At 43.9% G+C, this 13,342-nt stretch overlaps 1 protein-coding gene and 1 long non-coding RNA gene across 3 annotated transcripts; one reads left to right on the top strand and one right to left on the bottom strand.

Annotated features, from left to right (window-relative positions):
- Positions 1–677: 677 nt before the first annotated feature.
- LOC308404899 lies at positions 678–10,036 on the top strand. The gene is made up of 4 exons (XR_013973234.1): positions 678–760; positions 8,281–8,456; positions 8,743–8,793; positions 9,652–10,036. It is a non-coding gene; the product is annotated as an uncharacterized lncRNA (long non-coding RNA).
- On the bottom strand, positions 1,620–5,514 carry ccn1l2 (cellular communication network factor 1, like 2). Of its 2 annotated transcripts, none has more exons than XM_080895111.1 (5): positions 5,202–5,514; positions 4,852–5,061; positions 3,280–3,627; positions 2,907–3,109; positions 1,620–2,813 (listed from the first exon to the last, which is right to left on the bottom strand). In XM_080895111.1, exons 1-5 carry the CDS (start codon positions 5,497–5,499, stop codon positions 2,523–2,525), a joined length of 1,350 nt encoding a protein of 449 aa, XP_080751237.1. In that variant the 5' UTR covers positions 5,500–5,514; the 3' UTR covers positions 1,620–2,522. The 2 variants fall into 2 exon arrangements, with proteins under 2 accessions (XP_080751237.1, XP_080751238.1); XM_080895112.1 differs by having other exon boundaries at positions 1,626–2,813; positions 4,852–5,065; positions 5,202–5,419.
- Positions 10,037–13,342: the final 3,306 nt, after the last annotated feature.

Genomic DNA, 13,342 nt, shown 5'->3' on the forward strand with positions numbered 1-13,342 from the left:
TAGTGTATAACAACTCGGATCATTTACCTGAGTTTACACCAGACAAACAGTGCAGGTAGACAATTGTCGTCATCTAGAGGCACTGAACAGCGAAGTGGATGGTAAGGAAGTCTCCATGGTGAGAAGGCATTTATGTACCGTATGTTTCTTTCTGCAGCTCAATTTTATTCTTATTTGTCATTGGTAATTTTACATGGTTATATCTACACAACACAGATATGCCTACTTAAACAATAATTAATAATTGCAATAATAATTGTACTGCCCAATGCAAGCATGTATGTATGTAAACAGAACTGGTGCTAAAACAGAACCCTGTGGAACTCCATAATTAGCCTGACTGTGTGAACCTGACTCCCCATTTTTATGAATATCTATATTTATAGATTTAATCTATTAGATATGATTCAAACCAGCATGGTGCCTTTAATATGTACAGCAGTAGGACCAGTGGTATTCCCATTAGGACATATTTGCACTAGACCCACACCCAGTATTGATGTGCAGCACATGCAGCCCAATTAAACTAAGACAAAATAACCAAAACCCTTTTCTAGTTCAGTTGATCATGGTCAGGACTACAGAGTTGGCCAACATGTAACTCACCAGTAGTTCTAATGATAGCCAATAGATCACTGTGTTCCACTCTCCCCTCAGAATGAGGCACAGGCCGGGGTGAGGAATGTAGTAGTCCACCGTAAGGTTTGTGCTAAAGAGCCAACACTGCACGAGGACATGAGCAGAGGTGGGACGTAACAAGGTATATATGCTATAACTGTATGATACTTTCTACTTTAAGTAGAATCTTCAGGTGTTTGTATCTTACTTAAATATTTATTGAAGTGCTCTATTGTGCTCATAGTATGAGGTCTTTAAGAAAAGATGGGGCCTGGTCTTTGAAGACCTTGTAATGAGGAGAAAGACTTTAAAGTCTGTTATGGATTTAACACGGAGCCAGTGAAGAGAAGTCGATATGGGCGACATATGTTGTCTCTTTGTTGTTGTGTCGGTACTCATTGCTGCACTTTGGATCAACAGAAGAAGCTTTTAGAAGAAGGTGTAAATAACGTTACAGTAGTCCAGTATAGAAGCAAAAACAAACGAGTTTTACAGAGCCACTCTGAGACACAATGTTTGTAGAGTGAGTGAGTGACCAAGATCTCACCAGTAGTTCTGATGATAGCAGCCAATAAGCCACCATGTTCCTCTCTCCTCTCAGAAAAAGGCACAGGCCAGGTGAGGAATGTGGTAGTCCACTGCAATGTTTGTGCCCAAGAGTCAACCAGAAGCTTGTGTTAGGACCTGAGGTGAGGTGGGAAGTAATGCACAGATACTTTGTTGCTGTACTTAAGTTGAGTTTTCAGGTATCTGGTGAATATTTATCTTTTGACAACTTTTTACATTTACTCCATTTTAAATAACTTTCTTTACTTTTTACTTCTTACATTTACAAAACTCGTTGCTTTAGGTTTACTGCATTTTGAGGGAAGTTATTATTTTACATCATTATGTACCAACCAAATGGTGGGAACAATAGTGCATAAAAGACAATCCTATTGGTGTACGAATCTTTAACCTCAGCTTGGAAATGTTTGCTTACTTGGACACACTGCATTTTCCACAACACTAATGGAATAATTAGAAACATTTTATTTCATATTGCTTCATTTTATGCTGTGGAACCTTCACCCAGCATAACATCACCTCAAACTTTTGTTTACCATAAAGACACATCACAGGTTAAGTTTTTATTTGACGTACAGGAGTTTACAACCAATAAACTTCTAATACACAAGTGACAGGTGTCAAATATGAAGCTTTAAGAACCAAACATGTATTTATTATATGTACACAGTGATAGACACACGTTAAAAAACACAACGGTATCACACCTCGAAAAATGAGGTGATCCTCGAATATTCTCACTCCACAACTAAGAGTGAAGTCTGTATAGCCTGTAGGATTTTAATCAATATACCAAAGTAGCATAATAAGCACAGTCTGTAAACTCCTTTCTGAAAGCCTGTCGCTGTAAAACAGACACATCTCACACATTTCCCCGTCAGTACTTGTACGGGGAACAGGTGGACTGTATCAAGCACAATCCATGTGAACCAACAATCGATGCCACTGCTCCTCAGCATTTTAAAATGTGGTGAAGAACAAAGATGCATGTCTTTGATAACCATTACTTCCTGTTAATATGCCTGTTAAAAAGCCTTCTTTATGTTTGACAAGTTGTCGTGTCACCCTCTGTGGAAAAGAAAACAAAGTTGAAAATAAATTAAAGTTTCAGTTAAAGCTCTCGGCCTACACTGTGGCATAGCAGTCACACTGTTTTGTGTCGTCCTCGAGACTGCATAGGACGCTGGAGAGGCACCGCCTGTAGCGTGGACAAAGTGACATCATCATGACAGCAAGCTTAAAGTGCAAGCGAGCGGACTCCTTTCCCACCCAGCGGACAGACATTGAGGCAGTGAGTTTAGCGAGGGGGAGGTGCAGAGTCCGCTGATAAGTCAGCATCAGTCTCTGAAAGTGTGGATGTCATTGTAGAGGTTGACGGAGGTGCTGGAGTGATAGGTGTGTTTACCACAGCTCGTACCGCAGCTGCAGCGCTGGATCCACATTACATTGTAGAGGATGTCTCCACTGGGGCAGTGGAAGCGGAGCTGCACGGTGCGAGAGAGAGACGGGGCGCAGCAGCGGCCGTCAGTGCAAGTCCCACAGGTCCGAGGCCGATATCGCTGAGCTGTAGAGCATCCACCAAAGGTGATGCTGACTGGCTCGTGTGGGCGGAAGGTTCGCTGACATTTCTTCCAGGATGACAGAGACAGCCACAGTTAAATAACAAATCTCAGATGTTCCTATCGGCATTCTACATCCATCTCCATTTGAGTATACACTACCTTCTTAGTTATGGGAAGCTGCAGGTCACAGTGCTGGATCTGGCACAGTCTGGTTTCTCTGACTAGCTGACAGTCTGGGTTGTGATTGGTCACACGACTTGAAATGCCCATCCCACATGTGGCAGAGCACTGGGTCCACTCAGTGGTCTGTGGGAAACACTGGGGCTCATGTAAGACCTCAGAGAGGGGGAACGATGCGATCTCTGCGTGAGAGCACAATACAGCAATGAAGTCATGGATGCCAGCAGACAATTAGTTACCTTGTGAGTCACTTCTTGGAGTTCTTGAGGGTTTTGTGAATATTTCACATCAATAAAGTCATCAACTTATTTGAGAGTGCTGCTCTGATGATTTACAGTATTTTCAACTTTACCTCTGAATGTATCTGCTCCGCTGGCAGCTGGGAGGGGATTCTGTCGCTGGACTGGCAGCAAAGGACTGATGTGGTTTGGGTGCAGCTGGCTCTCTGTTGGCTCACTCAGCTCCTCGCTGATGCTGTTGTCATCATCACACACCCATTCTTCACAACAGCCACCCTCGGGCTGCGCCAGCCGGGGCTTTGAGCATCGCCACCGAGGCAGGGGCACTTGGTAGGGACAGAGGGGCATGCAGCCCACCACACCATTCATGCAGGTGCACTGGTGCTGGCAAACGGGCTGGAAGTCCTCACCATGCTGGTACACTCGCCCATTGAATGCACAGGGTACGCCATGAGCTTCAGCTGACATAGAAAACAGGAAACTGAGCTGTTAGCAGACACTTTTGAACTTCATGGAAGGATACGGCAAAAACTTAATGAGTCTGTTTGCTGCGTTTTTGTGTTTTTACCTCTCACTTTGTATGTTGTATAGCTTTTTACGTCTCGCTCACAGGAAACACTGCTGATGAACTACCATTTTGGCTTTTCCATGCTTTCCCTCTGTTGTTTATCTATGTAACATGTGTTGAGGCCATCCTCTAAACACAGATGCTGTCAGCTGCCTCATAGTTCACCATTTTCCATTTTCGTTTCCATGCTAAAGCCACTTTTCTAGCTGAAGACTCAGAGTGTTGCTTTGAGTGTATTATAGTGGCAGCAGCTTCACAACAGGAAAACTGTTAGCGTTATCACGTCTGCAGCTTTGATGCTAACATCAACCAATAATCAAGCATCGTCTGTGTGTTAATGTGCTGCTGTGTCACTTTTTCTGCTTTAGTGCAAATCAAACTGACTTTTTATTTCCCTGAAGGTACACGTGTGAAGGTCAAGATCCATGGAATCAAAAAAAACACATACTCATAAAATCTGTAAAATCTGCTCAACCTTTTACTTTTCTTCACACCAGGCCAGCTGAGCAGTCAAAGAAAAGGTTTCTTATGGAGGACGAGCTAAAACAAAACATTTCTGACTGGAGGTCAAAAGAGATGCTGAAGCAATGTATTGCAAAAAAAGAATAATAAATAAGCATGTAAACATTATCTAGTAAAGTTAACCTGAGTAACCTGTAAGTGAGCCTAATATTGGCCCTTCAGCTAAGACGTCATACTCTAGAGAAATACACCAAGAAATCAAATGGATTTCCTATCAGGGAGATTTCATGCTTTTTGAACAGTTTAATGCTCCCTTGTGATCTGTAATGATCCCACAGATTCATAGCACCTTTTATTTCAAATAAATGTTTGCATTCCTGCTTTTTCATTTATTTATTTTCCAGCTAGACCTTAAGCAGCTCCTCCAGAGCCATTAGAGTCATTACATAAAAGTGTCCAGAGTTCCTTTGAAATGCATCTGCAGGGTGTTTGTGGACAGTTGCTCTGTAATTTCAACAGTGTGCATGCATCTACCCTTGCTGTCTGATTCTCGGTACAGGAGCTGTGTTTTTGTTTGTAGCTTTTGTTCCAACATCAGAATAATTATTCTTTTAATGATTTGAAGCTGTGAGCTTTCAATAAACTCCTTGCTCACCTTGACACAGTCCTCTCTCTGGGTTTCCTCCAGCCCCCAGATGGCAGTGCAGCCCCTTGATGTGATCACAAGGTTCTGTCGTGCTGCAGTCCTCATTAAACTGCCGAGCACAAACTTTGCAGCAGCCACAGTCGTCAGTTACATGACTGACGCCGGGCAGGCACAGTGGAGGCGAGGGGGGGCAGGAACATTCAGCTGGGCATGCACTGTCTACCTAAATACCAGGGTCAGAGGTCAGCTCAGACTGATTTTTATTTATTTATTTTTTAAAATGGTAATCAAAATGTTATCTAAAATAACTATATGGAAGATCACAGAAATAAAAAGCATTTAAAGCCACAGAAACTCACCATTACTGCAGCTCTGCCCAGCATAAACAGGGTGAAGGAGATCCGCTGCAAAGCAACAGGACAAAGCATCCTGATCCCAGCAAATAAAGCAAGCAAACAAAAAGTAGGCTTTCACATCCAGATTCCCAAGAGGAAAGAAGTTATTTTTGCAGCTCCAGGATGAAAAGTATCCAGAGGTGAGTTTGGCACCCAGAGGTAAATTTGCCTGTGCCTCTCCAGCAGCGTGGCTCAGCTCTACTTCAGTCAGAGGTTTCTCTCTGCACTTATAGACACACATGCCCCTGCCCTGTGACATCATTACCGCGCCTCTCAGCAGAGCGTCCAGAGAGAGGAGGAGGAGGTGTGAAACACTTACAGATGTGTTAACGTCACAGTGTAATTATGGATGAGTCAAGGTGTCATTAAAGGTGTCACCAGGAAAACCCTGGTTTACAAGAGCTGCTAAATCCTGGTTAAACTGCTTGTAGTTTTCAGACTGTGTGTGAAAATCGTTAGTTTTCTATGCATGAACACGCTAGAAAGGAAACAGCAGAGGACATACTTAGCACATGAAAAAAAGAAGCCAGTGGTTGGACAGGTGTAATGGAAAACTTAAGGAGGGAATCCCGCTCAGTGAGGCTCAGAGTGATTAACTGTGAGAATGGAGAAACTCCCTGTAAACAGCTCTCTTCTACACTGAAGGACAATGTGCTCAGAACATCCTGTGTTCCCTCCGTCTCTTTCCTAATGGGCAGCATTCCAGGAAACACAGGCTTATCCTCGTGTTCCCATGATTGGCAGGAAAAACTCTGCATTCCCATTGTCACCGTGGTGGCACGTAAAGAGTGTTTTGCTGGAGAGCAGGAAAGTCCTTGCATTAAGTTGGCCTAGGCTGTCAAGAAACATGGGAAACTTAATTTGGCTTTCGATAAGGCTGCTGAAGTTTCTCTGGCCTGTTCCTTAAAAGCAGCACTGTGCAAAAGTCCACGATCGTCCCCTTAACGCTTTACATTTTGCACCTCACAGTTTAGTTTGTGAAGCCACTTAACACTGAGCTATGAATGTTTCAAGCCTTACAAAGACACTTAACTCAAGGGATGAACCGGTGTTGTGTCTACACGTAACAGACTATTTTAAATTGTATATACTTTGGACGGTGGGAGGAAGACTCCGGCTTCCTCCCACTGTCCAAAGACATGCAGTTAGTGGGGATAGGTTAATTGGTTAATCCAAATTGCCACTAGGTGTGAATGTGAGTGCGAATGGTTGTCTGTCTCTGTGTGTTGGCCGTGTGACAGACTGGCGACCTGTATACCCCGCCTCTCGCCCTATGACAGCTGGGATAGGCTCCAGCGCCCCCCGCGACCCTGAAAAGGATAAGCGGAAGCGAACGGACAGACAGACAGATCTATACTTTGTTACTTGCAGCCTGTGACAAAAGCACGTCTACAAATAACATGACAAGGATAACACAATTCTGAAATAGCATATACATATCTTGGCATGGTGTGCAGTGTGTCCTTACAAAACTTGAGGAAACTGGACACGCGGAGGACAAAAGAAGAAGCAGGTAAAAAGATAAGCTATAACAAAAACTTGAAATCCTTGGCAGAGCCTCGACTATTGTGATTAGCCTGTTCCATTGATTCCTGTCGTGCATTTACAGCTACACTTTTTTTGAGAGTGAGAGAAAAACACTCATCCCCTGAACATAAAGAATAATGACGAAGAAGAAAAATGTCTCAGCATTTAATTTTTTTCTATTTCTAGGCACCACATTGTAATTCACATGTAATTCACCACACAATAGCATAAATGTGAGCAACGTCAGCCACTTATGTAGGTTGTGTTCTAGGCTCTACAAGAGTTCCCCACAGAACTCTGATTCAGTCCTGAGACATAGAACATGGATGAATGGGTGAATGAGACATATCACATCTATCACATCTATCACTCCCAGCATGTAAAGCGCCTTGAGCATCATTAGACCCGGTTTACTTGCAATATTTAACATGGAGAAGAAAGGCTGCTGAAACATCCACAAAGACTCCTTTCATTCCTGCAGTGGACTATTTTCACTCCTGCTCTCAGGAAGGAGGTCCAGGTGTCTCAGGACCAGCTTTGGCCCTGGTGCCAGACACCTGAACTGTGACCCAGCCTGATCACATCCACATGAAACAGCCATGAACTGTCACTCAGTGCAGCTGCTTGCTGGCAGTTATCACTTTTCCATCTGCTAATACTCCACATGCCTATGAAGTTTATGTCATCTTTGGAGGATGCTTTCATTCTTAAACTAGCACAGTCCACTGCAGCTCCTATATTATAGTTATACATGCAAATATATTTTACTGCTTCACTTATCTTGTAATTCTGTTTACCGAAATGACCAAGACATTTCAAGGTGTCGAAGATTTCACATTCAGACGTGATTTGAAGACTCACCCAAGCCTCCCACAGCCCACCCTGAGAGCTTCATCAAATCTGAGCATGCTGCAGTGAGCCAGCCTGTGGCCTTCAGCTCTCTTCCTAACAGCAGGCATTGCAGCTTCAGACTGAAGCAGTCATGTTACTGTGTGCAACATCAAATCAAACACAGTGTCCCGACTTATGCAAGCAGCCACCCAGACAGCCCGGCCAGCTGGCTTGTAAAACAACTGGGACGCTGAGCAGCAATGGGAAAGGGGGGGGGGGGGGGGGGGGGGGAAGCACCTTGCTGGGCAGCAGCAGGGAGGTGAGCAGTAGTCTGGATTCTTGGCATTCCTGGCCCACAAAGCCAGGATGTGTGCACTGGCCACGATGTGCATCGGACACTGATGCAGGAGCAGGAGGAGTTGAGGGTGGAGAGGTTGCCAGTTTGGCAGCCTGCTGCCCTGACTGTGTGCCAACCATTGTTTGTCAGCCAGGCAAACTTTTCCAGACCACATGGAGGTCAGGAGGCATCAGGGATTTGTTTGTTTTCTCAGTTCAATATCTGACACCAACCACCAGCCTAACTTCCTATCAACTCCTCCAACAAGTCAGTTTTCCTGCATGAATCAAGCAAGGCAGCACGAATGAATCCATGTCCAGCTGTCATTTTCTATCCTGATATTTTTAGATTCTTTCAATGTGAGACTTCCTGGAAATCTGGCAAACCAAATGGCACAGAAAGAGTGGGGATCACAGTTTCGACGCAAACAGGAAGTATGTGCAGGATACGTGTGGAGGTGCTGTTGCTTCTGACCACAGCGAAACAAGAAAGACACAACAGGGACCCAGACAGGACCCACAGCAGTGAGTGGATTAGACAGAATTTATATATGTGAAAACTCTGCCCCTCTCACCTGGTGAGGGGCGATATGTATATGGTCTCAGTTTTCTGAGAATTTAATTTTAATTGAGCATTACAGAATATTAACCAAAAATATTAAACACCCCCCCCCCCCCCCCCCCCCGCCCCCCACATAAAAGCCTCAGGATGCAGGATGCAAGTTTTCACATAACTCCACCATTAAATAGAATATTTGCAATGATTTCTGCAGATGGGTTGTCACTGTTGTTCCCACTTCTTCTTTTTCAGATGTCTGGGTTCGACGTAACCGTTCACATTTTGTGCTACAACATGAAAATGGTAAGAAAAGAGCACACATGAATTTTACATTTTCCCTCAACATGTGGTAGCTGGTAAGTGGCTGAAGGACACTAGAGACATTGTTTGAGACATTGATGGTCATTAAGTGAAACACAGAAGTTTAGTGGAGGTGACCAATGTGAAATGTCTTTATAACCTAAAGCTAGCATTTTATGTCTGGTGCCTGTCTTATCAATATAATCTTCCAGTTCAAAACATATGAAACGTTTTTTTTTCATTAATCCAAAAGCCTAAGTGAAGTGGTTCCATAGTGTTGTGGTCTACACAACAACATTTGCCCAACATGTAAAAGGTTCCTGTTTCAAAACTGAGACGAGACACAAATCCCCTGGGGGTTGCATCAGAAAGAGCAGTCAGTGTAAAGGGGAAAGAAGATCATCTGATGTGGTGAACCATGAGGGAGCAGCTGAAAGAACTTCAGTCCTAAAGCCTGCAGAAAAACCCACTGGCTGTTTTGTTGAGGGGCTAACTTGTGGAATTGGGATCTTCATCCCGATCTCACATTTGTAGCAGTTTATTCTGCCCCTAACTACCTTTCATGAACTGGTGTACGCTTTTATAGTGCCAAAGTACTATATAAGTTATATAATATAGTGCCAAAAAAAACCCCACATTATTATTTTGGGCAATTTATATATAATTTCTTAGTTTTTACCTCCTTAATTTCTTTTTACATTCATTCATTACAGGCTACAGGATTTAGAAGCTGCTGGATCATGATTTAATAGAAGTTAAACTCTTCATCTAACAGCGTTTGATAAAACAGGAAATGACCATTAAAGTAACTGAATAAAAGTTAATGAAAATGTGGGCTACTCCTCCATGTGGTGTCTGCAGGTGTGACTGTCCTGCAGCTGTATACAAAAGACAGTCATGGTTCAGCTGGCAGCTGCCCAGGAACCAGGACAGAGGGAAGCTGTGGTCTGCACATTCCTCCTCAGCATCTAATAGCAGTGATGACAGCGGGGAGCACAGAGCACTAGCAATAACCTGGCCATTGTGCGTCTGACATGAGCAGGTGTGCTGCAGCTCCTGATGGTCCCACCCCTTCCTCATGGTGCATAGAGAATGCAGCGAGTGGATTTAATCAATTAGTTTTCCTGGGTGCTGTGACTCAACAGCTTCTCTGTGGGCTGTATGTGTAGTCTCCGATGTCTTTAAATTGAGTAACTTACCCTTTTATTAGGTTATATAAACTGGGCAAAAATGAGTGCTTCTCATCGTATCAATGCATAAATAATAAAGAGCATCACCAGGAGCAAATAAGCCCAGAGGGAACTGCTTTTTTTTGTACTGCATTCATGCTATTGACTCATTTAAACCTAGTGATCAGGTTCAAAACCTGAACTTCACAATATAAAAACAAATTAATCAATAAAAATAAAATAACAGAACAATGGTTCCTTAACTTTTGTCATATATACAGTACTGTGCAACCACCTAATACTGAACAGAATTTGCAAAAAAGCAAGGCATCAACCAGTGTTTAATCTATGCATAACAAGCAGCTTGGCAAGAAAAAGAAACCATCCATCTTCTTCCGCTTTATCCGAGGCCGGGTCGCGGGGGCAGCAGCCTAAGCAGAGAAGCCCAGACCTCCCTCTCCCCAGCCACCTCCTCCGGCTTATCCGGGGGAACACCAAGGCGTTCCCAGGCCAGCCGAGAGATTTAGTCTCTCCAGCGTGTCCTGGGTCTGCCCCGGGGCCTCCTCCCGGTGGGACATGCCCAGAACACCTCACCCAGGAGGCGTCCTTGTCAGATGCCCGAAAAATAAAAGGGGTTTCTTTTTCTTTAGGAGTCAGCTGAGGTGGTTCAAGGTTCAAGGTTCAAGGTTCTTTATTTGTCACATGCATATACTTGTATAACTATGCATGTGACAAATAAAGAACCTTGAACCTTGAACCTTGAACCACCTCAGCTGACTCCTAAAGAAAAAGAAACCCCTTTTATTTTTAGATAATTTGTTATTAGCAGCCTGTCACAAAACAACATTTTAGTTTTTTTTAAATTGTGTTGTCTCAGTTTTAATTGTCTCAAATTGCGTGAGCAAACAGCAAAGGTAGGGGAGTGGCCAGTTGCATTAAGATATTTAATTGGGCAATACAGAGTCAGTAATGACAATGAACAAATGGGCTGCTGTCAGTCCTTGTACGGCCGGTGTACAGCAGCCATTCAGGCCGCCATCGGCCCAAAAGTGTTGGTCCACCGGCAAAGTGCCCAGGAAATGCCCTGTGTCCCAGATTAACAGTCCAATCACTATCTGCAGAGGGTCAAGCAAGTCCTTATAGTCAGCTGAACAGTGAGAACAAGATCGGGGCTATCAACACCTACGCCCTGCCGTGCCTGTCAGATACCCTGCTGGGATAATAAGCTGGCCACTAACATCAAAACCAGGAAGCTCCTGACCATGCATGGAGTCAGTACCACAGTCCAGGATGAGACAACAAACATCCACGAGTACATCAGGAAGATGTAGAAGATTAGAGGCACTAATCATGGCAGCAAAGGAAAAAGCTCTAAGTACAAGTGCCATAGAGGCTGGGGTTTGGGGGCAGGATGCAAGACGCTACCAGGCAGGGCATACATGGAACGCCATAATCAATAGTATACCGAAACATCTGTGCTGAGTATGGCCTGGAAGTCCTGAGGTCAAAATGGTAGACGTGGTCGACAACGACCGAGCTAAGATCCTGTGGGACTTCCAGACAAGTAGAGGAAGACGACCACTGTGTGTAGACATAGCGATACTGAATAACAGCGACATCAGGAAGAAGGAACATGAAGAGCTGGAGAAGTACCAAGGACTCAGAGAGGAACTCGAGAAGATGTGGAGGGTGAAGGTAACAGTGGTCCTGGTGATAATAGGAGCACTTGGTGCAGTGACCTCACAAGCTAGGTGAGTGGCTCCAGCAGATCCCAGGAGCAACATCAGAGATTTCTGTCCAGAAGAGCGCAGTCCTGGGAATAGTAAAATATTCCCAGTGAAAGACCCTCGAGCTCCCACGGCTCTGGCAGAGGACCTGAGCTTGAAGGATAAAGACCATCCGAAGGGGTGAGAGGGGACTTTATTCATACATGTATATAACCGGAGAGGGAAAGGAAAAAGTTAAATAGACTGGTAGCTCTGTCCTGACCAGTATCCTAGACCACATAGAGTAGGTGGGCTAGAGGAAGATGTTAGCCAAGATAATGTCCATTAGGGACGACACCTCTCACACCCTGCATGACTGTCAAGGCCCTGAGCAGCTCCTTCAGCAGTGACTGTTACAGCAGCACAATACCCACAAAGGATAAACACTGTTAAAAATCCATGAGTGTTATTATCGCTCCCACTGCACGTTATGTACACATAACCAAAAAAATTTTCCTACATCGTCATTATTCCATCCACTGTGCAATGCACCAGTACCACTGGCAGCAAAACAGCCCCACAGCATTATGCTGTCACCACCATCCTTGACTGTTGGTGTTCTCACCTTTATTCCTGCAAACATACCTCTTGTTATTGTGGTCAAACAGCTCAATCTTTGTCTTGTCTGATCCTTTGGCTTGTCCATGTGGGCAGATGAAAATTTTAGACAAGTTCGAAGGTGCTGATTTTGGAGTAGGGACTACTTTTTTGGTCGGCACCCTCTCAGTCCATGGCACTGTGGGTCTTGGTGGTTCCTGGGTTGTTCACCTTAACCAGTTTCCTCTTATCTGACAGTCTGGGTCTTCTTCCAGACCTTGGGAAAATGTTGAAACTGATTTTTTAATAAGTGTGGGAGTGTGTTATTTGAGCTTGTATGTATACTTTTAACTATGTGCAAGAAAATCCAAAGTACATTTCAAATTTCAAATTATACGCCTTTGACGTGGTATATCAAAGGTGTACGCCATAATTCAACCCTGGAAAAGGAACAATTCAAAGAAATAATCAAAAGCCCAAAATTACATGACATTCATGCCCAAGATGAAAACGTATGTAAACTTTGGATCACAACTGCATGTGAAGCTGAGCACTAACTAAAGAAGGAAAAAAGAACTTGTATCAACTGGCGAGGCAGAGAAATAAAGCTGGAAAGGATGTGCAGCAGGTTAGGGTGTTTAGAGATGTACTAACAAACATTTCTTGTTGAGACTGAGAAGAGAGGCCCCGATCAATGAGCAGCAGAATGACTTCTTGAGAATCAGTAAGAGCTCTTACAGATACAACGTTTGCTTTGTGCGTGTCAACAGATAAGTACAGAGAGGAGGTGCATAATGTCTGTGAATCTAATGACAGGATATGATCAGGTGAATCAGTAGAAGCAAGACAGAATGCATGTGTGTGAATGAGACAGAGCCAAGAGTGAAGCTACAAACAGTAGAGTGAAATGTGGACACGTTTAAATACTCAGAGTCAACTATCCAAAGCAATGGACAGTGCACAGAGAGGTGAAGAAGAGATCGTAGGTAGGTTGGAGTAAATGGAGGCGATTATTAGAAAAACTTTCCTTTACGTTTGGTGTGAACAAACTCCGTAACACACTTCCACTTTTGTTTGTCA

This window comes from Rhamphochromis sp. 'chilingali', assembly GCF_963969265.1.
Source record: "Rhamphochromis sp. 'chilingali' genome assembly, chromosome: 10".
NCBI lineage: Eukaryota > Metazoa > Chordata > Actinopteri > Cichliformes > Cichlidae > Rhamphochromis > Rhamphochromis sp. 'chilingali'.

Coding starts and splice junctions, on each gene's coding strand:
- ccn1l2 (XM_080895111.1), bottom strand. CDS start 5,499: ATGATGTCACAGGGCAGGGGCATGTGTGTCTATAAGTGCAGAGAGAAA. Junction 3,628..4,851: donor AGAGAGAGGACTGTGTCAAG/GTGAGCAAGGAG, acceptor TTTCTATGTCAG/CTGAAGCTCATGGCGTACCC. Junction 3,110..3,279: donor CGGAGCAGATACATTCAGAG/GTAAAGTTGAAA, acceptor GCTCTCACGCAG/AGATCGCATCGTTCCCCCTC.